Here is a 17002-nt window from a genome sequence, read left to right as displayed (position 1 = left end):
GGACTCCACAGCCCTCCCTCCCCATCCCCGTTAGCTTCCCTAGCCGTGAATGCCCACTCTCCACTCCAGTGCTCAGCCCGAAACCAGGGGGTCCCCACGTGTGATTGTCAGCAGGTCTCCCCTTGCTGTGGCATCTGCCCCCACAACACACCTCACGTGTCCCTGTGTCCAACAGCCACCCACTCCATCTAGGCAGCTGCTACTCCAGACGTGGTCTCTGGACCAGTGGCATCAGTCTCAGGGAGCTTGTTAGAAGCTCAGAGTGTCTGGCTGCACCCCAGACCCCCCAAGTCAGGTGGCACGTAGCACCGTCCCTGGTCCCCACTGATTTGTATGCGTGGCCGAGTCTCAGAAGCTCTGCTCTAAACTGTTGGTCTCCCCACCTGGTTTACAGACCTTCTCTTCACTGATGTCCTTACCTTCCCTCCTACTGCTCTAAGGATTCCAGCACCCCTCACTTAAAACCCTCCGGTAACTTAGAAAGTGTTCAGTAAACTGGGAATAGGACCTCCCCACAGCAGTCTGGCGCCCCTGCCTCCCTCTGCCCCCGTGCTTATAGTGTGTCCGCCCGCTGGGCGACCTGCTGATCCTCTTTTCGCACCTTCGCGCCCTCTGCCCAGAACGGTCACTCATCACCAGCCTTTATGGGGCTCACTTCCTGTCGCGCGGGGTCAGCTGCAGGGCCACGCTCTCCGTCAAGCCCGCTCTCGAGCTCTCCGGACCACGTCGGGCCTTCTCCGGAACCCGTGGATGGGATGAGCAGTCCTCCTCGGGCTGTGTCATTAGGTGGTGCAGTTGACCTTGACATCGGAAGAGTAGCCAGGTTGGGCCGTGTCTAGTCCATGAGCCCTTGAAAGCAGAGAACTTCCTCACCTGGTGGCAGACGTCGGCGAGATGAGAAGCAGAAGCATTTGTGTCTTCAGCCACTTCGCTTGTGGTCCTCTCTTGGGCAGAAATCGGAAGTGAGCCCAGTCACCGAACCCAGATGAGAAGCGGAGCACCCCTTTGTTACCGTCAGGCAGGCCGGCCGCACCGTGCAGGCCTCTGGGCAGAGTGGAGGCCTGGAGGCTTTGGGGGCCTTCTTGCTTCCGGGTCCACGCCCACCCCTGCTATTTGTAACTGCAAGGAAGTGGCCATCCCGCTCTGCCCACAGCGGCCGTGGGAAGCGGGAGGGCTGGGGGAAACGGCTTCCTGGGGGCAGACGCTCGCAGAGGAAGCCCAGCCTGTGGGCTTGTCAGGGGCCGTCACCTGCATCTGTGGGCAGAACGGGGGCCTCCTCCCCAGTCAGGACAGTAGGAAGGGGTAGGACACGGGCTGAGTCAAAGCTCTCCTGTCCTCCGGCAGCAGAGGAAATGGGAGGAGGTGGGATGGGGGTGTGCCCCTCTCACGACCGTCCTTGGGCCCTTGTCACAGACCACACCCTAGTGTGCCTGGACTCACCTCTGCCTTCCCCATCAAATGGGGGCTCGCTGAGAGTGGGGTTTGCTCTCCTTCTTCTGTGGGGTCTCCAGCTCTTAGCTTGGGGCCTGCCGTGTTTGGAGGCTTCCCTCGTGCCCGGCATCAGGAATCGAGGATCGGATGGCATGCATCTGAGCCGGGCGGACTCGGGCTCCCTTCACCGTGGGCTGCAGCTGCCGTGGGTGCCCGGCCCGGGGAGCTGCAGGCCTCCCTAGACACACAGCACGGTCACCCCAGGCCATGTCGAGTAGGTGGAGAAGGAGCCCGTGGCACAGCCGGGAAGGGAGCAAGTGCCTAAAAGGCAGTCAGCCTATGTGGGCTTGAACTCACATCCGTCACCTAACGGTATGTGACCCGGAACAAAGCACTTCTCTTTGTTTTTTTGTTTGTTTGTTTTGTATTTTACAAAGAGAGAGTGAGCAAGTAGGGGAGGGGCAGACAGAGAGAGAGAGAGAGAGAGAGAGAGAATCCCAAGCAGGCTCCACACTCAGCCTGGAGCCCAGAGCAGGATTTGATCCCTCAACCCTGGGATCATGATGTGAGCTGAGATCAAGAATCGGACCCTCAATCGACTGAGCCACCCAGGCGCCCCAAGCACTTTTCCTCTTTGAACTTGTTTTCTTATCTGTAAAATGGGACAGTAATAGAACCTACTTCGTGGGGCTAACGTACAGATTACGTGATTATGCAAATGAAGCAGCTAGCAGTGCCTGGCTTGTGATTAAGTCCTCAATAAATCTTAGCTCCTGCCATAGGAGTGACATAGCTCCTTGTCCCCTTTCTGTGCCTGTAGAATTCAGCCATAGCAGTTTCTGCTTCTAGAAGTTTCTGTTCAGCAAACAGGTACTAACACAGCTATCCAGGGCCTGTGCTTGGCATTAGGAGTCCCAGGGTTTCATAGGAGAGTTTGTTGCTTGGTCCAGACAGATAAACGGGTAGTTGCATCGTGTAGATTAACATCGAGTCTGTCAGGTCAGCACTGAGAAAGGCCGGGGGCTGCAAGGATGGTCACTTGGGGTGATTTTGAGAAAAGTCCACGAGGGTGGAGGACTTCTCTCCTGAGCAGCGTGCCGAGGAAAATGTTCTCAGAGTGCAGCACGGGGGCTTCGGTGAGAAGAATGACCCTGAGAGCTGCCGTCTGTGGACGGGTTCCCAGGCGGGGGTGAGGCTTGTAGGGAGAAGCATGTCTCCCTCCCGTGCGAGGTGCCCTACGGGGCTGCACAGCCCCCCCGCCAGCACCTGGCACTAAACAGAAGTTCAGTACCTGTGTGCTTAAAGGCCAAGGAAGTAAAGCATTATGCACAATAAACTTGTCTAAATAGCAAAAGATATTCCTAGGCAGTAAGAAGCTGTTTCCAGCTTCTTTCTGTTTCCAGACTCCTTCCTCCTTCCCTGTCACGGTGCATGTGCTCTGGTTCTGTTTGAGTTCAGCTTTAAAATATCTGCTGAATAATTCCGTTCAGATGGGTATCGAGCACCCTGCCATGTGGGCACGGTCTACAAGGGGGATTTGGCGGGGCAGTGGGGTCGGGGCATCAGATACCTGCCTTTGGAGGGGAGGGCACCTGCTGGCGGTCATGAGCGCCGCGTGTGACCACCTGCCCTGCACCAGCCCCGTCATCACTCCTCACATGTGCGTAGAGAGACCACTCTGTCCACCCCATTTTACCACAGTTTCCAAGACAAGGATTCTTTTTTCCTCAGTTGATTGTTGAGACCACACTGAGCTGCTCTTGGACTCTTGAGAAATTCGAGACACATCAGATGTCTTAGCCCTTTTTGCTGGCCGAGCAACTGTCTCTAACCCCCCTCCACCGGCTGAGTGAATTTGGCCTACACGCAAACCTTCTTATCCTTGTTCTGTGATGGACGCAGGGCCAGTAGGGGGGCGTCTTTCTGTTTCCAGACGTCTCTCACAGCGAAGGGAGTTGGCCCCTCCCTTCTGCGCAGACTGGCCCTCGGGACCCTGTGGACAAGTCTGCTCCATGCAGGAGGGCTCCCCAGGCCCTGGGGTCTAGGAACCAGGCCGCCGTGTTGACCGGCCAGACCCCACAGCACCCCCAAGCACCGGGACTTGATTGGGGATGGCGGCGACCGCCTGTAGTGAGCAGTCTTTACAGCCTGGGCTTTGGACTGTTTATAGGATCAATATTTTCAGAAAAGAAAGAGTATCTACTGTCTATTTACAACCAAGAGAAAAGTAGGGCGGAGGGGAGGCATTATGCAGTCTCCCCAGGAAGGATGAGTCACGGCCTTGCTCACTTGCTGGGCGTTTTGTCCTTTTTGAAAGGCTTTAAATCTTCATTGATACACGGAATGGTTTCTCCCTGCCTGTGAATATCTTTTGATGTTTCTACAAGTTTCTTGCTCATAATATCCTTATTTTGGTCCTGCATATACATACGTATTTCTAGAGTTGGAAATTTACGATGCTTTTTTAACCAACCACATTCATTTATACCTCTTCTTTCCTCTATAAATTTGGTATGGTATTTACCATCCTCCCTTTGTTTCTGACATTTACAGCACCACACCTAATCGACGGCAAACGTGCTCGCTTGCTAACCTTGGGACATGGGTCTGCCAGCCCCACCTGTAAGCTCTTGCTCGGTTATACGTTCAGCAGTGAGTGAAACCCTAATTACTGGGAAAAATGAGGCTCCTTTCTCAGCTTAAACATACACAGGGGACTGTTTCACCTACAAGAACAGACTGCGGTGTTATCACTCTTGTTGTTTGGTTGTATTGGGATCATTCCTGTTGTTTGCTTGTATTTGGATCTCTATCTGCAGCCCTCTCTTTCCCTGCCGTGAAATCTGCGAATTCCTGCGGCAGAAGGGACCCTGGAAGGGTGTTCGCAGTCTGGGTATCCCACAGTGTTCAGGACCAGGGCCCTGTCCTTCAGGAAACCTCCTGCCCTGCCCCCAGGGGTCCAGGATGAGTGCCCCGCCTGCCTCCTTCCCCTAAACAGAGCGCAAACCCGCGGGTACCAGCCCTGGCTCTGTACTGAAAGGTCTCCTTTAATGCCACGCAATGTGGCCTAAAGCACAGGGGCTACGGTGAGCGCCGTTGGTGACCTCATGCATTTGGAGACACAGGCTTCTAAGGGGCCTCTGCCGTGGTCGCAGGTGACTCCTCCCCATGGCTGGCACCATCTGACTGTGGCACCTGCACGGTCTCAGCTCTGCTGTCTTTGGTGGGTTCTGAGCAAGGGTAGCACATTTCTTAAAAGTTCTCCTCTGCATTCATTTTTCTCAGTGATTCATCCAAGAAGGAGGGACTCACTGTTTACTGTCTGCCAGGCGTGATGGGGGTCAGTGCTGGTAATGCTAGCTCAGGGCGCGGGGGGCTCCCGGGATGACAGGGCATAGACCCGATTCTCAAAGGAAAGGAGGTGGGGTGGGTGTTCAGGCAAGCAGAGCAGCAAGGACAGGAGTTCAGGGGCAGGAGAGAACACGTGTGCGGTCAGGGTGCAGAGCCGAGCATGGGGGAGGCAGGGACCGGGGCGGGAAGATCCTTGTCCCTCCCACTGGGGGGTTGGGCTTCATCCGCAAGGCTACGACAAGCCACCCAGTAGTAGACGGAGGCAGTTGGAGGGACTGTTGGCCTTGGAGGGTCTCACCTGGCTTCGCCTTCCAGAATCCCCTGTTACTGGCTGTGGGATCTCAATAGCATGAGGTCAGGAGTGTGGAAACACTCTGTAAACTGGCGGGGGGGGTGGGGTGGAGGGGCTGCCCTCTAGGTCACGGGGCGAAGGGACGGTGGTACAAGGAAGCAGGTGGTGTCGGAAGATGCAGACTGAGGAGGTATGAAAAGGAAGGTGAGGAAGGACAGAGAGATGTGGTGCAGCGTGAGTTTAGGCACCTCTGTGTGGCCAGCCTTTCTGCACCCATGCCCATGCTCGTGTGCATGTGCCCACACATCCACACACACACACACTGCTCACACTCATACATACACATGTGCTTGTACATGCATGCACAGATGTATGCATACCAACGCCCACATGCTCACGTACACACACACACGCACACGCACACACGCACACACATACTTACGACACACCTCCATTTTGCCTCCTTGTGGCAGTCCACCTGTTGTTCTAGGTTCTTCGTGTCTCCCGTGCCTGGCCTCATTCTGCCTGCCCATCACGGGCGATCATTCCATTCTGTGAGTCGATGCTCTGGACGGTGGCTCTGCCCTCCCGATGGCGTCTGAGTCCTGTCTGCCTCCCCTGCACCACCGTGGGCCGGTGGTGAGGCCGGCTCTCGGCCAGTCCTGAGAATGACCGCGGCACCAACAGGAGGAGAGTGGGTGGGGCTCCCCCGTTCATTTCCTGCCCTGCAGCCCTGGGGGTCTCCCTTTCAAGGGCTGTGCCCCCGGAGACTCAGTGTGGTAAATAGGAGCTTGGTTCAGCATATGGGGAAGTGGATGGAGGTGTGAAGGAGGCCTGAAGCCATCTCCCTGCAGCGGCAGAGGTGACCGAGGGCTTTCTTCCCCCTGAAAACGTGAAGGAAGATCCCTGTCATGGAGACATTCGGACCAGAATCTCCCACGTGAAGGTGTTTAGTGTTTTCCCCACACCCGCTGGGGGCAGTAGGCTTGTGGGACGATGGCATGTGGGCCGCGTCCTGATGGAGGTGCTTTGGTGCGATTTTCATCCCAAAGGGTTATGAAGCGAATAGACACTAAAGCAATGCCATCCCGACAGGTATGGTTCTGGCCTCTTTTCATTCTAGGGCCAACAGAGGTTTTAAACCTACCTTTGGTTACTCATCGTTTATTTCTGAGCTTGGAGCCAAGTTTAAATAAGGCGCTAGGTTTTGACGGAGCTCGACTGTTGCCTGGAAATTCCGGTGCCCGCCAGGACTGAAATTGCAGAGGTCTGATTGAGCTTCTGAGGGGTTTTGTGGACTGGAGCCCCTCCGCACGAGCTCATGGCCGACTCGGGCACCAGGAAGTTATCCATGCTGTTCTGAAAGCTCTGGGTGGGAGGCGTGATGCACGCGTGTTGTGTATTATAATCCGCCAGCCGTGTTTAGAAATGGTGTGTTTAAATACCCAGCTAGTAACAGCTTTCCCTTTTTTCTCGCTGCTGCTTCTGTGGGATTCAGCCGTGAGACACAGCTCTTTCTTTCCTTCACTGGCCTTTGTTTGTCATATGATGTCCTTGAAAGTCTCTGGGCTGTTCTGGTGTCCCGGGGGCGTTGTGGTCGGTGCGGTGCATGGCACAGGAAGGCGTGTGCTGGGCACGTGTTCCAGGGCACGGAAGGCTGTGCACAGAGGTGAAGTGCTGTTCCGGGGCAGGCTTCCCCACGGGACACTGCTTTCCCGGACGCCTTCCCGTCTGGCAAGACAGCCGCCTCCACGTACTTCTCCTGGCCAGTGTCAGGGATTCCTGAGGACAAGGTGTCCTTGCCGTCACTGTCCCCCAGGGGCGTTCTTGGGAGCATCTGTGTCTGAGGCATGGGGACACTCTGACAGAGGAGCCCATCGGTATGTTCTTTTTAAAGCGGAAATGGAGCTGTGAAAACGGATGATGCCAGGGTTGGATGTGGGAGGCCAGCGGGAGAACCAGGAAGAGGGGCGGTCCCGTGCCGTGGGTGAGGAGCCCCAATCATCTGTCTGCCCGTCAAAGGCGTGGCAGCCCGGGGGCTGCTGTGTGGCCCGGACCGAAGTATCTCCTGGCCTGGCGTCCAAGCGCGTGGGTGTGGGAGGGGGCAGAGCCCTGAGGGAGAGCTCTCCGCCTCCCTTGAGCCCCACGCTCCTCTGGAGCTGGGCACTGAATCCTCGAAGGGTGTTGTGACGACCGGCCGCTACGGCAGAAGCAAAATCCTTCCCGTGGCATCCGCACGTGCCCCCCCCCCCCCCACCAGTACAGACTGCTGGGACCGCCCTTGGCGGTGAGAGGCAGCCGAATCCAGGAGCCGCAGAGCTGTGTTCATGTGTGTCCTCACTCTGTTACGTGTCTGCTGTGTTCACCCGTGGCCCGGGCCCCAGGCTAGACGGGCCGACCGTGTTCTCCCAGGAACCAGCCCTGCGTCGTGGCCGGTGTGAGGCCACCTTGTGCAGGCTGGAGATTTTTCAGACCAAGAGTCAGAAGACCTGGGCAGCTTCCTTCCTCTCTGAGCCTGCCCCTCTCCCGTAAAATAAGGGGTGGACATTCAGGACTTTCAGAGCCAAAGGGGATCCCTGTGTGGACAGTTTGCCTCTGAGCCTCCCTGTGGTCTGGGAGGGCTCCCGTCAGACAGACCCCAGGGCCAGCAGTGGCCTGGCCTGGGGGGTGGTGGCAGCTCCAAGCTGTTCCCTCTGTGATGGCTTCCAGGTTCTACCCCCGGATAGTTCTGTAGGTGGCACCGGCGCCCCCCGTGTGTCCGCTCAGACCGTGGCGCCGGGCTGGGACGCAGGAGCCCGTCCCTGCTCTCCAGAAGCTGCAGGCACATCGGGGAGATCTGTGCAGGATGGGCTGTGATACAGAGCCGGGTGAGGGCTCGGCACAGGCTCCGTATGGCGCGTGTGAGCGCAGGGAACCCCTCTTCCTTGAGGGCTCCCCCAGCGGGGGCCGCTTCTCGAACGCTGGGAATGAGAACGGACAACCTGCCCAGAAAGGTTTTTACAGAGAAAAGCAGACGGGGGACCAGGAGCAAGGGGAGCACTAGGGCAGGCAGGGGGGTAGGGAGAAAGCGAGACAGTGGGGCAGCTGGGCTGCTGGCCCGCCCCATCCCCATCAGCGCTTGCCCTCGAGCGGACGAGGGGGGCTGGCGGCCACAGGAGCGCTGGGCCTTGGCGGGAAGACCGTCCTTGGCAGAAGTAGAACCCAGCAGACAGCCAGCTGGTGTAGATCCTAGAGCTGCAGAACTCGGAGCCTGACTTAGTGAGTAATTTGTACAGTCCCGTGGGTTAAGGTTTTCTATTAAGCTATCTCTGCTGCTAATAATTTAGCTGGAAGATACGTTAGATACGGAATTGGGGAAACCCATCTCAGGGGATAATGACATTGTGAAGCCATATTATGTCTACCGTGGGGAACAATTTTAAGCCTGCGCTAATAGTTGAAGCTTCGAAAGATGATTCTGAATGGAGGAAATGGTTGAGGGCTCTACGGGCAGCTGTAAAGCCTTTGGGTTGTGGAAGGTAATCATGTAACCCGATTGATCGGTGACACGGAATCCCATTAGTCGCTGTCCCACCACACCAGCCGAGGAGGGTCTCTGGCCGGGGGGGGGGGGGTCACCCAGACCGAGGTCCAGCTCTTGCTGCCTTCCAGCTGTTTGACCCCTGGTGAGTCACTGGGCTACTGAAGATTTCATTCAGAAAGGCCCCAGCACGAGGCACTGTGCGTCCAGGGCCGGCCAGCTGGACGCCGGGCCCCATGGGACGCAGAAGGTCCACGGTTTGCACGAACATGAAACGTGGGGCGTGGAGGGCGGAGAGGGGCTCCCTCCGCTGTGTTCCGTTCCCGGATCAGCTGTAGGTCAACGACAGCTGGCCTGGCAGGGCCCCTGGCTCACAAAGGCTCCTGAAAACATTAACACTGTCCTGCAGCAGGCCCAGGCAGGCTTCGGGAACCGTGGCCGTCGTGAGTTAGGTTTGGGGACTCGGTAAGGTGATGGAGCAGCGGCACGCGGACCCTCTTATGCCTGTGCCCGCCCCCCCCCCCCCCAGAAGGACGCTCTTTGCAGGACTCCTGCAAAAGTCACATTTACCTTCGTCGCCATCTCTCTCCCTGGTGAATTAAGCCCGAAAGCCCGTGTTGGGAAGGTGTACTGTGTGCTCTCACCATTAGCAGTGGATGGAGTGAATGGTGATTGTGTCGCACAAAACCCTGGAGCTGAAAACTGAAGACACAAAACAGAAACAGAAAGGAAAAAGGGTTGTCTTTGGACAGACTTCATCCTTCGAGAAGGCGATACAAACAAATGCACGTATACATGTAAAGGGACAGTGAGACAAGTGTAACACTCAGGGAGTCTTGATCTCTCACGTTAGGCAAGTTTTGATTGGTGGGGTTTCATAGATGGGGTGATGCTGGCCCTTCTTGGAAAACCGTTCGTGTCTTCCTTTGTAAAACGAAGTCTTAGTCCCTCAGCTGAGGGAAGCCCTTCCGGACCCGACTGTGAACCTCGCTGCCGCTCCTTCCCAGTGCTCTCTCCGTCCTGTGACTTTGGCACGTTGGACAGATGCCCCCGGAGGGCCTCCCACGAGCAGATGGCCCCGTGGCCTGCAGCTCAGGGTGGGGCCCGGCGCCTCTGGCTCAGCCGGGAGCAGAGCCTCGATGCAGAGAGGGGTCCAGAGCAGAGGCCGAGGACGGGGAGCCTGGAGTGTGCGAGAGGGCTCAGAACAGAGCCCAGGTGAGGCTGTGGAAGCAGCAAAGAGGGTGTCCCAGTGAGTAAAGCTGAGGTCGGCTCAGCAATGTGAGATGGCGCAGAGCCTTCTGGAAAGGTGAAGACAGAACTCTGCCTGGTGGGTCTGCTGGTTGGGAGATGCTCACTAGCCCCTCTCTGTCTGCGAAGCTTTTGCCGCCACCGCGGACAGCACCACCCTCCACGACGCAGCCCCCGGGCCCCCACGCGACAGTAATAAGCACTTGGTTTACCGTTATTCCAAGCACGGCGGCCTCACTTGGTCTCTGCCTGTCTTCCTCCCCACGTCTGTGGGCAGAGGCCATGTCTGGGTCATCCCGGGACCTCCCCCTCCTCCTGGGCTGGCTCCAGAGAACCCCCCTATCATGGACACGGGAGGCTGCGGCCTACGCGGGGGCAGGGTTCCCCGTGTCCACGGCACTGGTTGCGGCCCTCGTCAGTACGGGGCCGTCGTGGTGTCCGTGTCATTCACAGGGACAGGCGTTTTTAGCCAGTGGAAACTCGCTGTTGTGACTGCCTCGCGTCTCCCGTGCCCAGGAGTGTGTGTGTCTCAGAGCTCGTGTGCTGGTTGATCTCAACATTTTTATCGCATCATCCGTTTACCTGAGGTGCAGCAGGCTTACTTGGCACGTGGAAGGTCCCAGGCCCTCAGCACGGATCACCCCGCCCCTGCACCTCTTCCTTTGTGTAGAATTTCCTGACAGTTAAGGGGAAAAAAAGCATTTGTTGTTCCCCTCCTTTCCCCAGCCTTCTGCCAGGCACTCTCTTTCAGTGTGAAATAAATCAATATTTGCTTCTAAAGTCTGGGTGCACAGTACATTTTCCCATTTAAATGAAATGGAAGCAAACATAAAAGAAAAAAAAAAAGAAAAGGTCGTGATTCACTGTAGAAAAACAAATCAGGCTAAATGTGTTAAGAGTTTCCACTCAGGATAGGTCTCTGCTTCTGGTGAATTCTTCCAGTCCACATTAGCAGCTCCTCCTGATCGTAGCTTCGTGTGGTGCCCTCCCCAGAAAGGCCTTCCTGTTCCTCTAAGTGCAACCTAATCCCCCTGTTGACACAGCCCTACCTGCTCACAGGGTACAGTACTGTCACAGGGCCGGAAGGGGACCCCTGGAAGCCACTTGGGTCAGTCCCAGGGGAGCATGGAGTCGTGGTTGTTGCAGACGGACGGGCAGGGAGAAGGTGGCTTCTCTAGACACCAGCTGGGAGAGGAGTCAGGTGCCATGACTGGGAGCTCCCGGAGGCCACCTGAGCGCACCCGCCTTTCCCGTCAGTCCCTGGAGTCACTGCTCCTTCTACCCGCCCTGCCTGGCATCCCTCCCCGCTTCTCCTCCAGAGATGTTCCCTGGCCACCGGCCCCTCCCACCCCCCAGGCACTGCCGGGCCCCTCGGCCCCTGCGTCTGCCCCGCTGGACTGTGGTTTTCCACTGCGCCTGTCACGGCCTCTGGTACCTGGTGGGGCATCACTCAGCAAATACGTACTCGTGTGTGCCAATCATCCAGCTTGGCCCTGGGGGAGAGCTGTGCCTGGACTCCGCAGCCCCTGCCCACACGGAGCGCAGCGTGGTCTGGTGGGGTGTGGGAAGAGGACAGGTTTGGAGGAGGGGAGGAAGTCACAAGTGACGGACAGGCCGCAGTACCTTTCAGGCAGCCGGTGTTTACGAAAGTCATGTCCGACGAATACTGCGGGTGCCGGAAGGGCCGTGGTGTGGTTAAACACCCACTTCGCGTGTAGAATGTCCTTTATTTTTCCTCCAGCCCCCTGAAGTGGACATTAGTCCCCTGTTCACAGATGAGAAAACTGAGGGTTGTAGGGTAGGTGTGTGGCCTCATCGTGGCGAGCAGCCGTTCAAGCCCTGCTTTGTGCAGGACCAAGGGCCGTGTTGACCAAGGGACTCCTTTGGCCTTGCCGTTCGGACCCCAGCCCCTGCCTCACATCCCTGCACACATCTGAGGACTCTGATTCCCTTAGAGAGCAATCCCATACCCTCCTTCTCTTCCAACCCTTCCGTTATTTTTGCGGCCTCAGGCTCCCAGCTCCTCCTAAACCTTCCCCGTGTTCTTTCGATGACTTTTCTTCCCGAGATCAAAGACGGTTGTTATTTAAAGCAGGCCAGAGCCCGCGGGGTCAGGGACACTGGGCATCAGCACTACCGGAATTGGCTCTGTCTGGAACCCGCCTGCTTGGAGCTCTGGACAGTGGCCTGGCTGTACAATTCAGGTGCCCTCCACTGACAGATGTCCCCACAGACTCTCCTGCCCAGCCCCGGGGGGCGGGGGCTCCCTCCACCGGCCACGTCCCGCGGATAGCTAAGGCATTGGTGTTGGTGGGCTGCATCTGGGGGGAATCAGTCTTGCAGGAACATCTCCTTTTTCCCAGTGCGAGACTGATCTGCAGTACAGGGGCTGGGCTCCCACAGTGTGTGGAAAGCCAGAAAACCCGGGATAAACCTAGGCCCCTTTCTCAGCTCCAAATGGCCCAGCTTTGAATTTCCAGGAGCCGCCCACCCAACCCTCGACACGGTTGCAGTACATAATCTGTGCGCTGCCCTCCAACCCGCACACCCTTGGCCACCCCCGCGCCCCTGGGAGGCAGCTTGGCGTCAAGAGAAGAGCCTGGACTTTGGGTGTCAGCTCGGGCTCCGCCACCTGCCGCTGCTGGGGCCTCTGGCCGTGTCGCTCTGCGGCGTGGAGCCTCCCTCTCTTCGTCCATAAAGCAGGGACGGGAGCAAGCGCAGGGCCCCGTGTGCGGTGGGTCGAGCTCCCGGAACCTACCAGACGCTCCGTCAGCAGTAGTTGTGATTCTGTTGTCGTGGCTCGACCCAGAAGCAGGACCCGTGTGACCTTTCTCTTGCCCTCACACAGGTCACGGACGAGGAGCCCAGCTCCAACCACACGGTCATGATCCAGGAGACCCTCCAGCAGGCCTCCGTGGAGCTGGCTGAGGAGCACCACCTCGTGGTGTCCTCTGACGACGTGGAGGGCATCGAGACGGTGACCGTCTACACTCAGGGCGGGGAGGCCTCGGAGTTCATCGTCTACGTGCAGGAGGCCGTGCAGCCCGTGGAGGAGCAGGCGGTGGGGCCGCAGGCCCAGGAGCTCTAGGGGACACGCGGCGGCGGCTGGACGCCACGGGGTGGGCCCGCCAGGCTCTCCGCGGGACGGCACCCTTGGTGGCTCTCTCCTCCACGGTCCCCACCCAGGCGGCCAGATGGGGCTCCCCTCGTCCCCCTTTGGGGGGGCAAGGCGACCGGCATCACCAGCAATACAGGACCCCCCGTTCCCAGCACAAACACACACACCCCTCCCTCTGCATCCTCTGCTTCCGGAAAGACTAGGCATCGACTTTCCACACAGCCCACGCCGCATCGCCCCTTCGCTTCGGGATTCATGCAGGGACCCGGTGCCCGTCAGCGTCTGCCCCGAATCACACCCCCAACTCCCTGACCCCGTGCAGGTGCCCAGCCTTACTCTGGGACTGCTCTGTGGCCTGAATGATGGGAGGGAGCCAGCCGGCACGGAGAAAGTGACCTTCTGGTTTGGAATCCCCTCCCGGGGAAAAGAGGGGAGGGGATCCTGGCTTTATCCGCAAGGTCCTACTCCCCCACGTCCCCAAGTGTCGAGGGCACTTGTTACCACTTGCGGGAACCACGGTTGAGGACCTCTTGTTCCCGCGACAGGTGGGGTCTTAGCTTACGTCTTAGAATCCTGCTTTTTTTTAAAAAAAAATGCACTTTTTACTATTCACCTCCCGTTCTATGAGATGTGGTGGGTAGAATAAAAACATTCTCGGCCTGAGCACTCCAGTGTCTCCATTAGCATGGATGGTCTGTGTCTCCCCCTCTTGTGAATCAGAGTCTTAGGTTTGGGCCCCACCCGGTACCACCCCATCCGAGGTCCAGAGCCCTCAGCTCATAGATGAGGGTGCCCCCCCTCCCTCTAAAACATTTTTAAATTTGCTTTGGGGCCACGGCTGGAGGTGAACGGTCTTGCCTTTTATTTCCCGGGGCCTGGCCCTTGGTTTGCTGCCTCTGAGACGCTGCCCGCCCCTCCTTTCCACCTTATGTTCGGGAGGGGCGACCAACGGACCGAAGGCGTCATGGCACGCTGCTCTTGGAGGTGCAGGCCGGGAGCCGTGATAAATCCCTTCTTGAGCCTCTGCCCTGTGCACAGCATGGTAGGGGCATCGGGGTGAGTCCTCCGGCGGCCTGCCCCGTCCTGGGTCTCTCGACGTCATCACCCACCCTCCAGTTCACGGAGGTCAGCATGTGTTTCCTCTGAGAACCCTTCAAATGAAGTCTTCGGCGTATATAAACGGATGCACCGACACAAAGTGGTAGTTGTTCTGGTTGAAGACGGCGGAGTTCACCGCCCCGCGCACTGGGCCCTCTGTGGGTCATCCCACCCCGGCAAGGCCCGAAGGCGCCTCTTGAGGGAGGTATAAAGCTGCTGCTCGAAGACCAGGAGGCAGGTGGCCTCTTGCCCTAAACAAGGAAGGGAGTTCAGGGAAGGAAGGACACTCCCCGGTCGGGATGAGTTGGGGAAAGTTCCCAATGGAGGCGGCCTGTGATCAGAGCCTTGCAAGCTAGATAGAGGGATGGATGACGGTAGAAAAGTAGCACTGAGTCGTGCCCGGGATGGGACGGCATGGGGGAGGGCCAGTGACCCTTGGGCAGTCCATCTGGCTGATGGGTGGCTCTAAGGAGAAAAGCAGAAAGATCAACCAGAAGCCAGAACCTAGAAGAACCAGGGATGATGAGACAGGATGGATATCGATTTTATTCAGTGAACCACGGGGCCATGGCAGCTGTGGGTAGCCCCAGGGTGTGGAGGGCAGAGTGGTACTCCAGAAAGGGTGATGTCCGGACATCAGGGTGGGCTATGTTGAGATGCTGGAGCATCCAGATTGGAGGCAGAGTTCCCGGGCTCAAGCCCAGCATCATCCCTTCCTACTTGAGTGACCTTGACACGTTTCTGTGCCTGGCTGAGTTTTAGTTTACTCCTCTGTGAAATGGGTCTCAGGATAATTGCTAACTGCTAAGATTGCTGAGAGGATTGAGTGGGCAGAGCCCTGGGAGACACTCACAGAGTAGCTGGCCCATACTCTGCACGTATCGGTTACGATTTGTATCGCTAGGCACGGGGGACCAGACCTCAGCGTCCCCCAGACTGTACTGTCTAGTGGGAGAGATGGGACGTGAACACACAACAGGAAAAGACTCACTGAGTGTGCTCAGTGCTCCGAGTGAGGCCACAGGGGGGAACCTGCCCTTGCTTGGACCAGAACTGACAGGGACATGGGATGCTGAGGAACAGGTGCCCAGCCATTTAGGGGCACTCAACCGCCCGCATAGCTGTCCACAGAGCTAGAGTCTGGGTGACTTCAGGGCGGGGCCAGTCCTGCATGCTGGTCCCCTCGAAAGTTGGATCTGACTCTTTCTGAGATGCACGTCCAGCATGGGCCTTCTTTGCATCATCATGAAAAAATCTTGTTGTAATTTGCAAACTCCCCATGAAGAGATACCTGCCCTGGCTGGTGTTCAGCGTGAGTGCCCTGGGTGCCTGCTGGGTCGTCTGGAGCACCCTTGGGCTAAATACAGATTCGACAGACAAACGGCTTAGTGTCATGAGGGCCTTGTGCCCGGGCAGGGAGACAGGCTTTGGTTTCAGTCCGATTTCCACACTGAGGATTTGTTGTGATGTTGGCTAACCTTTAAGAGTATTGTGTCATCACCCGTAAAACGGGATAAATCATTCGCCCCATTTGCCTGGTTTGTTTCAGGGATTTACCATGATCGCGTTGCCGTAATTGCGCGTAGTAGGAACACGGCAAATACTTATTTCCCGTTGTTCACGGTGGGTTCCTAGGAGAATCCCATAGCAGCTGGACAGGGTCGCCTCATGTCCCCGCCTATGAGTGGAGCTGAGGTTCACGTGTAGTCCAGTTGCAGAAGCCTGGTGTCCGCTGTCTCCCCTCTCCTGGGCCTGTCACGGTGCCTGGCGTGCATTCAGTCACGCACTGAGTCCGCCCAGGCCAGTCAGCTACCTCCAGTGGCCGGGCACTGGGCTGTGAGCTGGGAACACGGCTCAGCAGTGACGCGCCCCAGGCCTCAAGGACTTAGCCCTGGGTCAGAGGGTGGAAGAGTGAGCAGGTGACAGGAAGCCCAAGCGGAAGCATCTGCAGAAGCAGAGCCCAAAGGGGGGCCGTGGAAGACATGGCTGTCACCTCCACCGAGCCCGGGGCCAGGCAGGGTGGAGGCTCACCCGGGAGATGGGAAGTAACGGAGACCCGGAGCCGGTGTGGACTGGCCCAGCCGAGCCCTGCTCTGTGTCCCACCTGTCCCACGCTGTGGTGCAGCTGGAACTTTGGGAGCCTGTGGCATCTGGCTGGTTGAGATGACTCCAGAGGACGGAGGCAGGGACCCCTGAGTGAGGTTAGGACCTTGCTAGGCCTGGAAGGAAGGGGGTGGGGAGAGAAAAGGATGGGTGGGGAGAAGGAAGGGAAGAGTTTTGCTGTTTAGTGCATCCACACCGTATTTTGTACCCACAGACCGTTTCCCTTGGCCGCGGTCCTGAAATCGTCCAGCCCTTGGCTCTCCCCTTGCAGGGCTGTTCCTGGGGAGGCTTTGCTCATTGCAGATGTTGGGCAGCGGACGGTTTATTTTTGCTTCCCTCCCACCCCCCCCCGAATCGTGCCAAGGCAGACAGTGGGTGACACCCCACTGTGGCTGCTTGGTGGGGCAGGGCAGGCGGCCGGATCTCTAGAGGCCTTTCCTAGGGAGCTAGTGCTGAGCGTGGGGTGCGTCTGAGTGGTATGCCCAAGTGATGGGTTCCTTAGTTCTGATTATTCCCCCTTGGCTGTTTCCTTGGATCCTTCTTGACCCACATTGTGTTTTGGGCCAAGAGAAGTGACGACTTGTGCTTGGGAGACTGGGCTCCTGCCTTCCTGTTTTACTGTGCGTGACAGGGACCTACTGCGTGCCGGGTACCGCACTAGGCCCTCTGCCCTCCGTCGCTGTATTCGGTCTCTCCATCCACCTGTGTCCTCGTAAGATTGAACTGCCGGCCCTTGAGTGCTCGCTCTGTGCCAGCCTTGTGGATGTTACGAATTCTCACAGCAAGGCGAGAATGGTGCTGTCGTTAGAGTTTTACTGATGGGGAATATTAGCACCGAGCG

General features: G+C 57.7%; 1 protein-coding gene across 4 annotated transcripts in view; it reads left to right on the top strand.

The window, feature by feature from the left end:
• Positions 1–13623, top strand: part of ZFAT (zinc finger and AT-hook domain containing) — a 286033-nt gene extending 272410 nt beyond the window's left edge. For all 4 annotated transcript variants that reach the window (XM_019459785.2, XM_019459783.2, XM_019459784.2 and 1 more), the window contains one exon: positions 12691–13623. In XM_019459785.2, the coding sequence (XP_019315330.1) occupies positions 12691–12930 (240 nt within the window). In that variant the 3' untranslated portion in view covers positions 12931–13623. The remainder of the gene's footprint in view (positions 1–12690) is intronic.
• The last annotated feature ends 3379 nt before the right edge of the window (positions 13624–17002 follow it).

The sequence above is a fragment of the Panthera pardus genome, unplaced genomic scaffold (genome assembly GCF_024362965.1).
Source record: "Panthera pardus isolate Hobbes unplaced genomic scaffold, ASM2436296v1 HiC_scaffold_7, whole genome shotgun sequence".
Taxonomy (NCBI): Eukaryota; Metazoa; Chordata; class Mammalia; order Carnivora; family Felidae; genus Panthera; species Panthera pardus.
This window is presented reverse-complemented; position numbering and strand designations above follow the sequence as displayed.